General features: G+C 44.6%; 1 protein-coding gene across 1 annotated transcript in view; it reads left to right on the plus strand.

The window, feature by feature from the left end:
- Positions 1 to 15,156, plus strand: part of mef2b (myocyte enhancer factor 2b) — a 32,032-nt gene extending 16,876 nt beyond the window's left edge. The window contains exons 2-9 of the mRNA XM_029633443.2: positions 4,657 to 4,740; positions 4,855 to 5,058; positions 5,379 to 5,513; positions 5,770 to 5,959; positions 6,705 to 6,850; positions 10,575 to 10,686; positions 10,769 to 10,877; positions 11,217 to 15,156. Of these exons, the coding sequence (XP_029489303.1) occupies positions 4,687 to 4,740; positions 4,855 to 5,058; positions 5,379 to 5,513; positions 5,770 to 5,959; positions 6,705 to 6,850; positions 10,575 to 10,686; positions 10,769 to 10,877; positions 11,217 to 11,544 (1,278 nt within the window). The 5' untranslated portion in view covers positions 4,657 to 4,686 and the 3' untranslated portion in view covers positions 11,545 to 15,156. The remainder of the gene's footprint in view (positions 1 to 4,656; positions 4,741 to 4,854; positions 5,059 to 5,378; positions 5,514 to 5,769; positions 5,960 to 6,704; positions 6,851 to 10,574; positions 10,687 to 10,768; positions 10,878 to 11,216) is intronic.
- The last annotated feature ends 198 nt before the right edge of the window (positions 15,157 to 15,354 follow it).

A 15,354-nucleotide genomic window follows, 5' to 3' on the forward strand; every position in this document is an offset into this window, starting at 1 on the left:
CCCTATCCTCCAGGCCGGCTCGGTCCTCCCCTCCCGCTCCGTGGCTCGACGACTCATTGCGAGCTCACAGAACAGGGCTCCGGGCAGCCGAGCGGAAATGGAGGAAAACTCGCCTCCCTGCGGACCTGACATCCTTTCACTCCCTCCTCTCTACATTTTCCTCTTCTCTCTCTGCTGCTAAAGCCACTTTCTACCACTCTAAATTCCAAGCATCTGCCTCTAACCCTAGGAAGCTCTTTGCAACCTTCTCCTCCCTCCTGAATCCTCCTCCCCCTCCCCCCTCCTCCCTCTCTGCAGATGACTTCGTCAACCATTTTGAAAAGAAGGTCGACGACATCCGATCCTCGTTTGCTAAGTCAAACGACACCGCTGGTTCTGCTCACACTGCCCTACCCTGTGCTCTGACCTCTTTCTCCCCTCTCTCTCCAGATGAAATCTCGCGTCTTGTGACGGCCGGCCGCCCAACAACCTGCCCGCTTGACCCTATCCCCTCCTCTCTTCTCCAGACCATTTCCGGAGACCTTCTCCCTTACCTCACCTCGCTCATCAACTCATCCCTGACCGCTGGCTACGTCCCTTCCGTCTTCAAGAGAGCGAGAGTTGCACCCCTTCTGAAAAAACCTACACTCGATCCCTCCGATGTCAACAACTACAGACCAGTATCCCTTCTTTCTTTTCTCTCCAAAACTCTTGAACGTGCCGTCCTTGGCCAGCTCTCCCGCTATCTCTCTCAGAATGACCTTCTTGATCCAAATCAGTCAGGTTTCAAGACTAGTCATTCAACTGAGACTGCTCTTCTCTGTATCACGGAGGCGCTCCGCACTGCTAAAGCTAACTCTCTCTCCTCTGCTCTCATCCTTCTAGACCTATCGGCTGCCTTCGATACTGTGAACCATCAGATCCTCCTCTCCACCCTCTCCGAGTTGGGCATCTCCGGCGCGGCCCACGCTTGGATTGCGTCCTACCTGACAGGTCGCTCCTACCAGGTGGCGTGGCGAGAATCCGTCTCCACACCACGTGCTCTCACCACTGGTGTCCCCCAGGGCTCTGTTCTAGGCCCTCTCCTATTCTCGCTATACACCAAGTCACTTGGCTCTGTCATAACCTCACATGGTCTCTCCTATCATTGCTATGCAGACGACACACAATTAATCTTCTCCTTTCCCCCTTCTGATGACCAGGTGGCGAATCGCATCTCTGCATGTCTGGCAGACATCAGTGTGGATGACGGATCACCACCTCAAGCTGAACCTCGGCAAGACGGAGCTGCTCTTCCTCCCGGGGAAGGACAAGCCCGTTCCATGATCTCGCCATCACGGTTGACAACTCCATTGTGTCCTCCTCCCAGAGCGCTAAGAACCTTGGCGTGATCCTGGACAACACCCGTCGTTCTCAACTAACATCAAGGCGGTGGCCCGTTCCTGTAGGTTCATGCTCTACAACATCCGCAGAGTACGACCCTGCCTCACACAGGAAGCGGCGCAGGTCCTAATCCAGGCACTTGTCATCTCCCGTCTGGATTACTGCAACTCGCTGTTGGCTGGGCTCCCTGCCTGTGCCATTAAACCCCTACAACTCATCCAGAACGCCGCAGCCCGTCTGGTGTTCAACCTTCCCAAGTTCTCTCACGTCACCCCGCTCCTCCGCTCTCTCCACTGGCTTCCAGTTGAAGCTCGCATCCGCTACAAGACCATGGTGCTTGCCTACGGAGCTGTGAGGGGAACGGCACCTCAGTACCTCCAGGCTCTGATCAGGCCCTACACCCAAACAAGGGCACTGCGTTCATCCACCTCTGGCCTGCTCGGCCTCCCTACCACTGAGGAAGTACAGTTCCCGCTCAGCCCAGTCAAAACTGTTCGCTGCTCTGGCCCCCCAATGGTGGAACAAACTCCCTCACGACGCCAGGACAGCGGAGTCAATCACCACCTTCCGGAGACACCTGAAACCCCACCTCTTTAAGGAATACCTAGGATAGGATAAAGTAATCCCTCTCACCCCCCTTAAAAGATTTAGATGCACTACTGTTCCACTGGATGTCATAAGGTGAATGCACCAATTTGTAAGTCGCTCTGGATAAGAGCGTCTGCTAAATGACTTAAATGTAATGTAAATGATATATGAATGAGTGATGGTACAGAGCGGTATAGGCAAGATACAGTAGATGGTATTGAGTGCAGTATATACATATGAGATGAGTATGTAAACAAAGTGGCGTAGTTAAAGTGGCTAGTGATACATGTATTACATAAGGATGCAGTAGATGATATAGAGTAAAGTATATACGTATACATATAAGATGAATAATGTAGGGTATGTAAACATTATATTAGGTAGCATTGTTTAAAGTGGCTAGTGATATATTTTACATCATTTCCCATCAATTCCCATTATTAAAGTGGCTGGAGTTGGGTCAGTGTGTTGGCAGCAGCCACTCAATGTTAGTGGTGGCTGTTTAACAGTCTGATGGCCTTGAGATAGAAGCTGTTTTTCAGTCTCTCGGTCCCAGCTTTGATGCACCTGTACTGACCTCGCCTTCTGGATGATAGCGGGGTGAACAGGCAGTGGCTCGGGTGGTTGTTGTCCTTGATGATCTTTATGGCCTTCCTGTGACATCGGGTGGTGTAGGTGTCCTGGAGGGCAGGTAGTTTGCCCCCGGTGATGCGTTGTGCAGACCTCACTACCCTCTGGAGAGCCTTACGGTTGTGGGCGGAGCAGTTGCCGTACCAGGCGGTGATACAGCCCGAGAGGATGCTCTCGATTGTGCATCTGTAGAAGTTTGTGAGTGCTTTTGGTGACAAGCCGAATTTCTTCAGCCTCCTGAGGTTGAAGAGGCGCTGCTGCGCCTTCTTCACGATGCTGTCTGTGTGGGTGGACCAATTCAGTTTGTCTGTGATGTGTATGCCGAGGAACTTAAAACTTACTACCCTCTCCACTACTGTTCCATCGATGTGGATAGGGGGGTGTTCCCTCTGCTGTTTCCTGAAGTCCACAATCATCTCCTTTGTTTTGTTGACGTTGAGTGTGAGGTTATTTTCCTGACACCACACTCCGAGGGCCCTCACCTCCTCCCTGTAGGCCGTCTCGTCGTCGTTGTTGGTAATCAAGCCTACCACTGTTGTGTCGTCCACAACATTCTGCCAGAACCCTAGTTCAAATAGCTCTTATTTGCTCCCCCTTCATAGTAGAAGCATGAAACAAGGTTCTAAAGACTATTGACATCTAGTGGAAGCCTTAGGAAGTGCAATCGGACCAAATGTACACTGTATCTTGGATAGGCAAAGACTTGAAAACCTACAAACCTCAGAATTCTCAGGTTTTTGCCTGACAAATGAGTTCTGTTATACTCACAGACATCATTCAAACAGTTTTAGAAACTTCAGAGTGTTTTCTATCCAAATATACTAATACTATGCATATCTTAGCTTCCGGGTCTGAGTAGCATGCCGTTTACTCTGGGCATCTTATTCATCCAAGCTACTCAATACTGCTCCCCAGCCATAAGAAGTTAACAAAGAGTTGCAGTCTGTTTTCAAATGAGTGGCCAGTAATAAACTGCTCCTGAACATTTCTAAAACTAAGAGCATTGTATTTGGTACAAATCATTCCCTAAGTTCTAGACCTCAGTTGAATCTGGTAATGAATGGTGTGGCTGTTGAACAAGTTGAGGAGACTAAATTAGTTGGCGTTACCTTAGATTGTAAACGGTCATTGTCAAAACATATAGATTAAATGGGTGAAAAGATTGGGAGAGGACTGTCCATAATAAAGAGATGCTCTGCTTATTTGACACCACACTCCAAAGAGCAAGTCCTGCAGGCTCTTGTATTGTCTTATCTTGATTATTGTTGAGTCTTGGGGTTGAGTGCTGCAAGGAAAGACCTAGATAAGCTGCAGCTGGCCCAGAACAGTGGCACATCTTGCTCTTCATTGTAATCAGAGGGCTGTTATAAAAACTATGCATGCCAGTCTCCATTGGCTAAGAGTTGAGGAGAGACTGACTGCATCACTTCTTCTTTTTGTAAGAAACATTAATGTGTTGAAAATCCCAAATGGTTTGCATAGTCAATTTACAGCTCTGACACACACACTTACCCCACAAGAGGGGGTATTTACACAGTCCCCAAATCCAGAACAAATTCAAGAAAGCGTAGAGTATTACATAGAGCCATTATTGCATGGAACTCCGTTCCATCTCATATTGCTCAAATAAACAGCAAACCTGGTTTAAAGAATTACGGCACAATGCCTCTCCCCTATTTGACCTAGATAGTTTGTGTGTATGTATTGATATGTAGGCTACGTGTGCCTTTTTTATGTGTATGTAGTTCTGTCCTTGAGCTGTTCTTGTCTATCAATGTTCTTTATTATGTCACGTTTCATGTTTTGTGTGGACCCCAGGAAGAGTAGCTGCCGCTTTTGAACAGCTAATGGGGATCCTAATAAAATACCAAAGTGCAGTGGTCTCAACCATATGGTTTGCTTTTTGAGAGTTTGTCAGGTTTGATTGTGTAATTGTTTGTTGATGTTGCCATGAGATCTATAAGATATTATTTATCGCAATGGGATATCCTGGTGAAATGTTCTCTCTATTATGTGATGAAAAGGTGATGAGTTAAAATGATTGAGTTTTGATGAAAATTTGATATTTTTTCACAGTGTAAAGCCACCTGTCAGACTGTGATCACAATGGGAAGGAAAAAAATACAAATCTCTCGTATCCTGGACCAGCGGAATAGACAGGTACAACTCTCTGATTATTTATATCACTTTCCATCATTATTGTATTTGCCATGGTTTAGTTAAACAGTCCCACATGATAAATAATACATTGAACCAATATGTTTCTGTCCCCAGGTTACTTTCACCAAGCGTAAGTTTGGCCTGATGAAGAAGGCGTATGAGCTGAGTGTGTTGTGTGACTGTGAGATTGCCCTCATCATCTTCAACAGCACCAACCGTCTGTTCCAGTACGCCAGCACTGACATGGACAAGGTCCTACTCAAGTACACAGAGTACAGCGAGCCTCACGAGAGTAGGACCAACACAGACATAATGGAGGTATAAATACATTACTAGGTCCACACATTACACATGTTCTCCTATACAGTATGTATGTATAGTCATTTGTTATGTCCAAGGTTCCAATTAATTCCCAATGAAGTTGAGATAGCTTTGATGCTGCTTAAGCTTATGAATGCTTAATGCTTAAGCTTATGAAATGCTTACTTGGGCAACCCTATAACGCATTGAAAAAACAATGTTGGTACAGCCCACTTCTGTATCATTAGGTCATCCCAAAGAGGCAATAGTATAAACAGGCTGTGGTATCCTTGAGGTAATGTCTGTGTGCTGCTCTTTTCTCTGTCCTGTTGCTGTAGACTCTGCGGAGAAAAGGCCTGGGTCTGGACGGGACAGAGCTGCTGGACACTGAGGAGCCCATGCAGGTTGCAGCAGAGAAGTTCGGTCCACTAAGCGAGGGCATGGACCTCTCCCTGGCCCGCCAGCGCTACTATGTAACTACTCACACTTGTCTTATGAGACACATGCTGTCTGAGCCAAAGGCTGTAAATGGACTAAAGCTGTTTCATTGATTTATTGTATTCAGTGAAGAATGGCAGTTTGAGAAAATGATTCTATTGAACGGTCAAACCATTAATTTGACTCAGTGAGCACATTTTGTACTTAAAGAGATACTTTAACAGTGCAGCTGCAATAGACCTAACTTTCTGATCTCAACTGAAACAGACACTCTCCCATATTTCTCCTCAGGCCCCCTCCCTGCTCTCACCCGAGGCCCAGTTCCTGGTGACTGCTGGCTGTGAGAATGGATACCCCAACTCGTCCAACCCCAGCCTGAGCTCCCACAGACCCCCTGCCTTCAAGCCACTGGGCCCCAGACCAGGCTCAGTCAGCCCTGCAGGGCCCCACAGCCACGCTGCCTTCATGTCTCCACACTCAGGTAAGACCTGGCCCCCTAGTTCTTCTTTGCAAACATTCCTAGAGAGGTACCATTATTGTCATTGATTGCCTACAGAATGTGAGGCCACCTCAGTGCTGTGCAGCTGGAAGTGTGTGTGTGTGTGTGTGTGTGTGTGCGTGTGCGTGTGCGTGTGCGTGTGTGTGTGTGTGTGCATGCTTACGTGCTGTGTGAAACAGTCCCCCCCCCCCCCCACGAGTGAAACAGCGTCTGGAGGCTGATCTTTGGTTTCTGAGCAGTGAGTGTGTTGCACCTGCTGGTCATCTCAGTTGAGCTCAACTCCACTTTTCATACTCTATAGTTAGTAGTAGGGATGCCACTCAATGGTTTGCCATCGCAGCTCAACTATGTAGTCAATTAACCCTGCATTTTGAAATGCTTTACACTGTACATTATGATGTTTGTAATTTTCCCTTTTTATCAATACATATCAGACCAAAACATATGTAAAAAAAAAAATGCTTATGCTTACTGACTTAATGTAGTTATTATCAAGGTGCGAATACATTTTTCATTATGAGGTTAACATTAACAATGTACGTTTTGGTAATCTGAAGTGCAACATGTCTACAAGAGATAAAGTTGAATCCTAAAAAAGAACTTCTGTTTTACAGGTGGAGTGAGTGAGAGAGATTGAGAGAGAGTGAATGAGTGTACTGTCTGTGAGTGAAACATTATTCTACCCACATCTTGTTTCTCACTTCCTATTTGTTTTCTCTCTGTAAAGGTATTGGCTACTCCATGTTCTCCCATGGCAACCTGAGCCGGGCCTTGGAGATGAAGACTCCTCCCCCTTTGAACCTGGGCAATGACAACCGGCGGGCAGAGAGCCACCCTGGTATGGGTGGCATTCGCGCCAACCTCAACAGTGCTGTAAGGATCTCTTAAATCCTACTTGTCAGTCATAACAAGAGGTTAGCAGGAGGTTTTGCAGTACTGCAGGCTATAGAATATAGTTTCACTATCACTCATGGTCCTTATCAAGGACCAATCAGAGAGCAGGGTTATGACAATGTCATTACAAAGGGACCAATCATAGAGCAGGGTTATGAGGATGTTATTATGAAGGGACCAATAACAAATACATTTTTATTTGTGTTATTAGGATCCCCATTAGCCGACGCCAATGGCGACAGCTAGTCTTACTGGGAGTTATGACAATATCATTACAACGGGACCAATTAAAGAGCAGGGTTATGACGATGTTATTACGAAGGGACCAATCAGAGAGCAGGGTTAAGACGATGCCATTACCTAGGGACCAATTAGAGAGCAGGGTTATGATGATGTCATTATGATGGACCAATCAGAGAGCAGGGTTATGGTGATTTCATTATGATGGAACAATCAGAGAGTAGGGTTATGACGATGTCATTATGATTGACCAATCAGAGAGCAGGGTAATGACAGTATCATTATGTTGATGTCATTATGAAGGACCAATTAGAGAGCAGGGTTATGACGATGTCATTATGAAGGGACCAATCAGAGATCAGGGTTATGTTACGGTGACCATATTACCACCACACCGGCAGTCACGAGGCATGACAGCAGTCAAATTCCATGTAACCGCTTAGTCACGGTAACTAGGCTTCTCCAAGCTCTGATGCTGCTGATGGTCAATAGTAGTCTACCAAACTTGATAACTGCCTGGTACTCAGCACTCTATTGTCCCTCTAGTCACTCTGACATCAATGCAAATGTATTCGAAAATCAAATCAAACACTTCATGAGAGCCCATGAGCTCATGTTGCGCAACATTTCTGTAGGCTATGCAATTGCATAAGAAAACAGAGTTTTGATGGCCTCTATTAAGGAGGATCCCATCAGTTTATTTTTCAACTTTCTCAACTCCTAATATTAAGCACATTGCTTCGCTTTACAGCAGGAGAATAGCTTATCTGGCTGGCATGAAAATGAACCATGGAATAAGCGTCCTACATTTGCTATTTACAGTGTATTTGGAAAGTATTCAGACCCCTTCTCCTTTTCCACGTTTTGTTACGTTACAGCCTTATTCTAAAATGGATAGAATAAAAAAAAGCCATTTGCAAGCAATACCCCATAATGACAAAGTGAAAACCGGTTTTTAGACACTAAAATTAACATTAAGCACATTCATCCGCTTACAACTGGTGTTGCTGCGCTTATAATGTGAAGAAATAGCCTAATATTTTATCAGCATTGTAAGATACATGTTCTAATCTGTTGCACAGCCTCTTTTAAAAGGTTTTTGATGTGAGTGGTTGTATTAATTTGGGATCTATCGCATCCCACTGTCACGCCTGCCTCCACTTCCCCTCTCTGGCGCCAGGCTGCCCTTCATTACGTACACCTGTCACCATCATTACGCACTACAGCACTCATTGGACTCACCTGAACTCCTTTACTTTGTTGATTGCCCCACTACATCTTTCTGCTCCTCAGTTTGTTATCCGTGTCAGCATTATTGTCATTTTGTTTTCCTCTGTCCAGATGCTGTCCGTATTCTGTTCCTGTCCATGTTTCATTAAATGTTCACTCCCTGTACTTGATTCTTGTCTCCAGCATCTGTCCTTACAGAATGCTGACACCGCTATTTGAAGCATCAGGGAGTTCTTGTTTTTTGTTTTTGGTGGTGACCGATGAAACAGGGGGTGCCTCAGCTGGCTCGTCGGGCTTCCACGCCTTAGCTAGCTCGAGAGGTTTCCTTTCCTCGGTTAGAACGGCAGGCTCCCATCCCACGTCATGCCTCAGCCGGATCGTCGGGCTCCTACGCCTCAGCCGGCTCATCAGGCTCCTATCCCACATCATGCCTCAGCCGGCCCATCAGGCTCCCACGCCCCAGCGGGATCGTCAGGCTTTCATGCCTCAGCCGGATCGTCGGGCTCCCACGCCTCAGCCGGCTCATCGGGCTTCTACGCCTCAGCCGGCTAGTCCAGCGCCATGCCTCGGCCAGCCCATCAGGCTCGCCCAGGTGGGATGCAGGGTGGCACCCTTAAAAGGAGGGTACTGTCACACCTGCTCCCGCTTTGCGCCAGGCAGCCCTTCATTACGCAGACCTGTCACCATCATTACGCACATCAAGACTCATTGGACCCACCTGGACTCCCTTACTTTGTTGATTGCCCCTCTATATCTGTCTGCTCCTCCGTTTTTTCCCTGTGTCACATTATTTTTGTTTCCCTGTCCAGACGCTGTCCATATTCTGTTCCTGTCCGTGTTTCATTAAATGTTCACTCCCTGCACTTGCTTCTTGTCTCCAGCGTCTGTCCTTACACCCACAACTGCCCCAGAAAATGTTTGGAATATTTATTTCTGTCAAGAAATTTGAGGCATTATCAAGTGCTTGACAACTTGTGAATGAGAGACTGATGAAGTGTGTGCAGCCTGTGCAAGAAACGATGCAGAGCTCATGCCTTTCATGCAACTTTTATCATCATTATAGTCGCTTCATGTCGCCTTGGAACGTATTCAAAATCTAAACATATAGCTCAATGTTTGTATGACAACTAAAGTTGCATAAATAGCTCTAAATTAAGCATATAGAGGGACCTATTTCTTTGTTAACCACTCAATAAAGAATAGCCGCATGTGCGCACGTCCTCAGAAATCGTTTGGAGAAAACATCCTTTCTATTTTATTCAGCTATGTTCAATTGTATTCTTCATACTATAAAATAATGCCACGTAATTCTAAGCAATTCTTGTCTGATAAATGAACTAGTGTAGCCCACAGCCATATGGCATAGCCAGATCAGGTCCTAACATAAGGACAATTCCGAGTATGCTATTCTGTTCTTTTGAAATATACAACTTTCTTCATACCATGTTTCTTTAGACCTGTCTAAAATAAATCATGGATTCGTTGTGATGGTGTAGACTATACTACATGGATTTATGTGACTTATTCAAATTTAGATGTTCCAAAGATCTGCATCAGTGGCTTGTAGGTTATGTGTGGAAGCCAGGAGATGCTAAATGTGTTTATGTTAATTAAAGGTCAATTACCGTGAGACCGGCAGTTATTTGCTTGACAATCACCGGCTGACAAAATTCAATGACTGCCACAGCCCCAGTTATGATGACGTCCTAATGATAATGTCATAATGTCATGAAGGGACCGATCAGAGAGCAGAGTGATGTCGATGTCATTATGATGATGTCAATATGAAGAGACCAATCAGAGATTAGGGTAATGACGATGTCATTACGAAAGGCCAATCAGAGGACCAACCACACTCACGCTTGTACACTATAATTCTCACTCTCACACTTACTCACATGGCCTGTATTTAAGCAATAAGGCCTGGGGGGGGGGCGTGGTATATGGCCAATATACCACAGCCAAGGGTTGTTCTTAGGTAAGATGCAGAGTGCTAGGTCACAGCCCTTAGCAATGGTATATTGGCCATATATCACAAACCCCTGAGGTGCCTTATTGCTATTATAAACTGATTACCAACATAATAAGAGAAGTAGAAATAAATGGTTTGTCATACCCATGATATACGGTCTGATATACCACGGCTTTTAGCCAATCAGCATTCAGGGCTCGAACCACCCAGTTTATAATGTTTTGAACTGAGTGACTGCTTCTCTCTCCATGTAATGTTCAGAGAGGCATACTGTACCAGGGCATGCACCCAGGGAACCACATGCTGACCATGGGGAAGGCAGGTCTGCTGGGCCAGAGTCTTGGGGGCTACGGCCTCTCTGCTGGACCATCTGGTAAGACTGCAGCTCTGCTCTTCTGACATCTGTATGTGCTTTTTAGTTAGTGATATAAAATAATCATTCTCCTCTGTCCCAGACTACAGCCACCCAGGTTTCTCCCATGCTGTGAGTCTACAGCGTGGTACAGTGAACCCGTGGCAGACGGCACAACAGCAGGAGCAACATGTACCCCACCTCAGCCCAGCGTAAGACAACTGATATGAAACCTTACTCAATTACTAAGTGTTAAACATTGAACAAGGATGGACCATGATACTGTTGTGATGAGTCTTCTAGTGCCCTTTATAGGAAAAATAGCATGTGGGGATTTATTTCATGCTCTATGTCCCTCAAACTCAACTTTTGACCGCAAAGCCAGTTCCACTGCGTTTTTTAAGTTTTTCAATTTAGACCTGGGTGCAATTCATTATCAGGTAGAACAGAAAACCAGCAGGCCTCGGACTTCGTAGGGAATGAGTTGAATACCCCCGCTCTATGTGATGCATATTCTCTTCCCTTTTCTCTGTCTGCTTGCTGTGTACCAGGATGTCCAGCGGAGGGTGCTCTTTTCCCTCTCAAGCCTCCACTCCCACCACTCCTCCTCACCCCTCCCTCAACCTCAGCATCAAATCAGAGCGAGCCTCCCCGGAGCGCATCTGCTCTGCGACCTCTCCGCCGCTGCATCATCTGAGGCAGCACTCTCCAATGAGCACCCCCGATTCTGCTCGCCACACTCCCCAGGAACCTTACCCAGCCAATGAGAGAGAGGAATTCCCCAAAGGAGGTTTTCCCTACCCGGCTCAGCAAGGGGCAGAGGAGAAAGGGGGGCTGCCCCTGAGGCAATTAGAAATTAGCGATGGGTGGCAGAGATAGTTGGCAGCGACTACCACACACCACCCACCCTCCTTCAAGCCAAAGCAAGCCTGCCACATGGTTGCCCACTCACAGAGAGAGGAGGATGGGGAGATGAGGTTCATTAATTCACATCATCCCAGAGGAAAGAAAGACCCCCCTTAGAGCTGGGCTGGACTCTCCCTTGTGGGTGATGAACATGTGTCACTGCCTCTCTGATCCTGATATATTGCTGGGTGTGTTGTTGGGTTTTGTTGGTTTGTCTGTGTGTTGGGGTCAGAGGGTATGTCAAACCACATATCAGTGTGGTTCTCTCATCCTGTTTGAGCTACAGAGCAGAGGGTAAGGGAGATTCAGTCATTTAGCTGTGTTCTTAGAGCACTGTGTTTCAGAGTAGTACTTTACATTCAGGTCCCCAGTTACAGTGCCTTCGGAAAGTATTCAGACCCCTTGACTTTTTCCACATTTTGTTAGATTACAGTCTTATTCGAAAATTGAATAAATTGTTGTTTTTTCATCAATCTACACACAATACCCCATAATGACAAAGCAAAAACAGGTTTTTAGCCATTTTTAACATAAGAATTCAGACCCTTTACTCAGTACTTTGTTGAATCACCTTTGGCAGTGATTACAGCCTCGAGTCTTTTTGGGTATGACGCAACAAGCTTGACACACCTGTATTTGGGGAGATTCTCCCATTCTTCTCTAAAGGCCTGATGGTGGAGTGCTGCAGATCCTCTCAATATATGTCAGGTTGGATGGGAAGTGTTGCTGCACAACTATTTTCAGGTCTCTCCAAAGATGTTAGATCGGGTTCAAGTCCGGGCTCTGGCTCTGCCACTCAAGGACATTCAGAGACTTGTCCAAAAACACTCCTGCATTGTGTTGGCTGTCTGCTTAGGATCGTTATCCTGTTGGAAAGTGAATCTTCACCCCAGTCTGAGGTCCTGAGTGCTCTGGAGCAGGTTTTCATCAAGGATATCGCTGTACTTTGCTCCGTTCATCTTTGCCTCGATCCTGACTCCTCTCTCAGTCAATGCCGCTGAGAAACATCCCCACTGCATGATTCTGCCACCACCATGCTTCACCATAGGAATGGTGCTAGGTTTCCTCCAGACGTGATGCTTGGCATTCAGGCCAAAGTGTTCAATCTCGTTTTCATCAGACCAGAGAATCTTGTTTCTCATGGTCTGAGAGTCTTTAGGTGCCTTTTGGCAAACTCCAAGCAGACTGTCATGTGCATTTTACTGGGGAGTGGCTTCCATCTGGCCACTCTACCATAAAGGCCTGATGGTGGAGTGCTGCAGAGATGGTTGTCCTCCTTGAAGGTTCTCCCATCTCCAGAGGAACTCTCTAGCTCTATCAGAGTGATTATCGGGTTCTTGGTCACCTCCCTGACCAAGGCCCTTCTCCCCCAATTGCTCAGTTTGGCCAGGCGGCCAGCTCAAGGAAGAGTCTTGGTGGTTCCAAACTTCTTCCACTGAAGAATGATGGAGACCACTGTGTTCTTGGGGACCTTCAACGCTGCAGACATTTTTTGGTACCCTTCCCCAGATCTGTGCCTCGACACAATCCTGTCTCGGAGATCTACCGACAATTCCTTTGACCTCATGGCTTGGTTGTAAATAAGGTATATGTTTTGTCATGAGGTATTGTGTGTAGATTGCTGAGGATTTTTTGTATTTAATACATTTTAGAATAAGGCTGTAATGTAACAAAATGTGGAAAAAGTCAAGGGGTCTGAATACTTTTCGGAGGCACTGTATATAACTTTAATGCTTTAGCCTTTAGCCCAAAATCAATGAAGTGGTCAGCTCACAGGAGACCGATTAGGGAGCACCAAGGTTCTACTCATCTATCATAGTGGCACGCCCTCTGTGATAGTGAGTGGGAAGTTAGTCTGGATAGAAATTGATTAAAGAAAAACAAAAATGCAATCTGCACTTATGGATTTTTGTATTTAAAATCGGTGCATCAATAAGTCTCTCAGGGATTTGGATCATTGGTTCCATTATACAGGGTTAGTGTTGCTTTTTAAGGCTAGAAAATTACTGAGCAAAGCTGTTTGTTTTTGCACTATATACTGCATAGTTAAAGTTTATATTTTTGGACACTGGCCTTAGTAATGCAAAATGATGACACATTTAAGACTAAAGGGAATGTAACATGTGCTTTATTTCTTATTAATGGATATTGTGTTCAATTTAATTATTTGTGAAGCAATATCCAAAACAAGCCAACATTTAGCATATAATGGTGTATAAGAATCATTACTAGTCATCATCATACATCTTCAATCTATTCCTGCTTGTGATGCTCAAGGTCCATATTCACTATAACCATTTTATAAAGTTGAGCTTTACTACTTTCAGCACTGTTGTATTTTGTTTAAATAAATTCCAGTTATTTATTCATTCCTGAAAAGGAAACAAATTTTCAGTGGGTCCATGGGAATAGGGTATGTTGACAATCAGACACCTATCAAATAAACTGCATAAATAAATTTTTGTCTATGGAAAAAAAACATTAATTAAGACACATTTTATTGCTCGTGTGAGTTTTTTATATATATATTTTGTAATGATTTTTGTGTTTTATGCAGATCATTTGTGGCGTGTTATTGTTTCATTTATCAATTTAATGTTTAAAAAGTCTGAAAATAGTTCATGTAAAATTATCTTGTATCTGTTTAGTTTCTTGTGGGTTTGTGTGTAGATTGAAGTGAACTCCTTAGTCCACAAGAGGTCAACGTATTTCACACCATCACTCTGAAGGCAAGACAATGCAGAAAGAATCCGCCGTTAGTGCTACTACTGGTAATTAATTATCTGATTTTCCATGGCAAAAGTGACAAGTTAATGCAGTGCAATGTGATGGTATTCAGATAAAACTGCATAATTAGTGTATTGAAGACACACACAGAGGGTATATGGGCAGGTTCTGATTGACAACATGGAATTCTTGCCAGGAGAAATGTTTATGTGTCTGACAAACTATTTCAACTGTGGATAAATGTAGAAAGGTAAAAACAGTAACTTCAGTCACAAACAGTATTCTCACAGACACATTCAAGTTATTTTGACATATTTTTGAATATAAGCACTTGTCAGTAAAAACCACACAGGTTATTCCAGCACATCAATACCACTGGGCAAAAACTGGTTAAATCAATGTTGTTTCCATGTCATTTCAACAACAAAAAACAATGTGATGACGTTGAATTAACGTGGAAAACTGATTGGATTTGCAGAAAGTTATCAACGTAAGGGAATCTAGTCTTTAACCTTTTTAACCTAAATACAATGACATTGTGACATTTTTTATTGATTTCATGTTGAATTTACGTTAGTTGACAACACAACCAAATGTATATCAAAACTATACGTTGGATTGACATATGTGCCCAGTGGGTAGTGTCAGCGCTGGCAGTATTTATCAAAACAACCCATGGCTTTATACTTATTTTAATGATGTGGCTGCCTTTCAATTAGCAATATTTGATTTGTAAGTTATTTTGACCTGAAGGCTGTACATCTAATTGACTAATTTAAAAAACGTTGATTCAGAAGTCACAGCATTTCCTTTGATGTATATTTATCTGAAGACCGATAAAATGCTATCTACTATGTGTATCTTTCATGTGTCCATTTATCTAGATTGTTCCACTGAATGCATCTAGTCACTCACTATCATGTCAAACCACTAGGTTCCAACTGAGGGGGGAACAAGAATGAAGGAACACTAAAACCAGACAAGCTTTATATAGTGTGCAGACAATACAAAATGCCTTACAATAACAGCTGGACATCACATACAGTGAATATGTTC

The sequence above is a fragment of the Oncorhynchus nerka genome, linkage group LG25, assembly GCF_034236695.1.
Source record: "Oncorhynchus nerka isolate Pitt River linkage group LG25, Oner_Uvic_2.0, whole genome shotgun sequence".
Taxonomy (NCBI): domain Eukaryota; kingdom Metazoa; phylum Chordata; class Actinopteri; order Salmoniformes; family Salmonidae; genus Oncorhynchus; species Oncorhynchus nerka.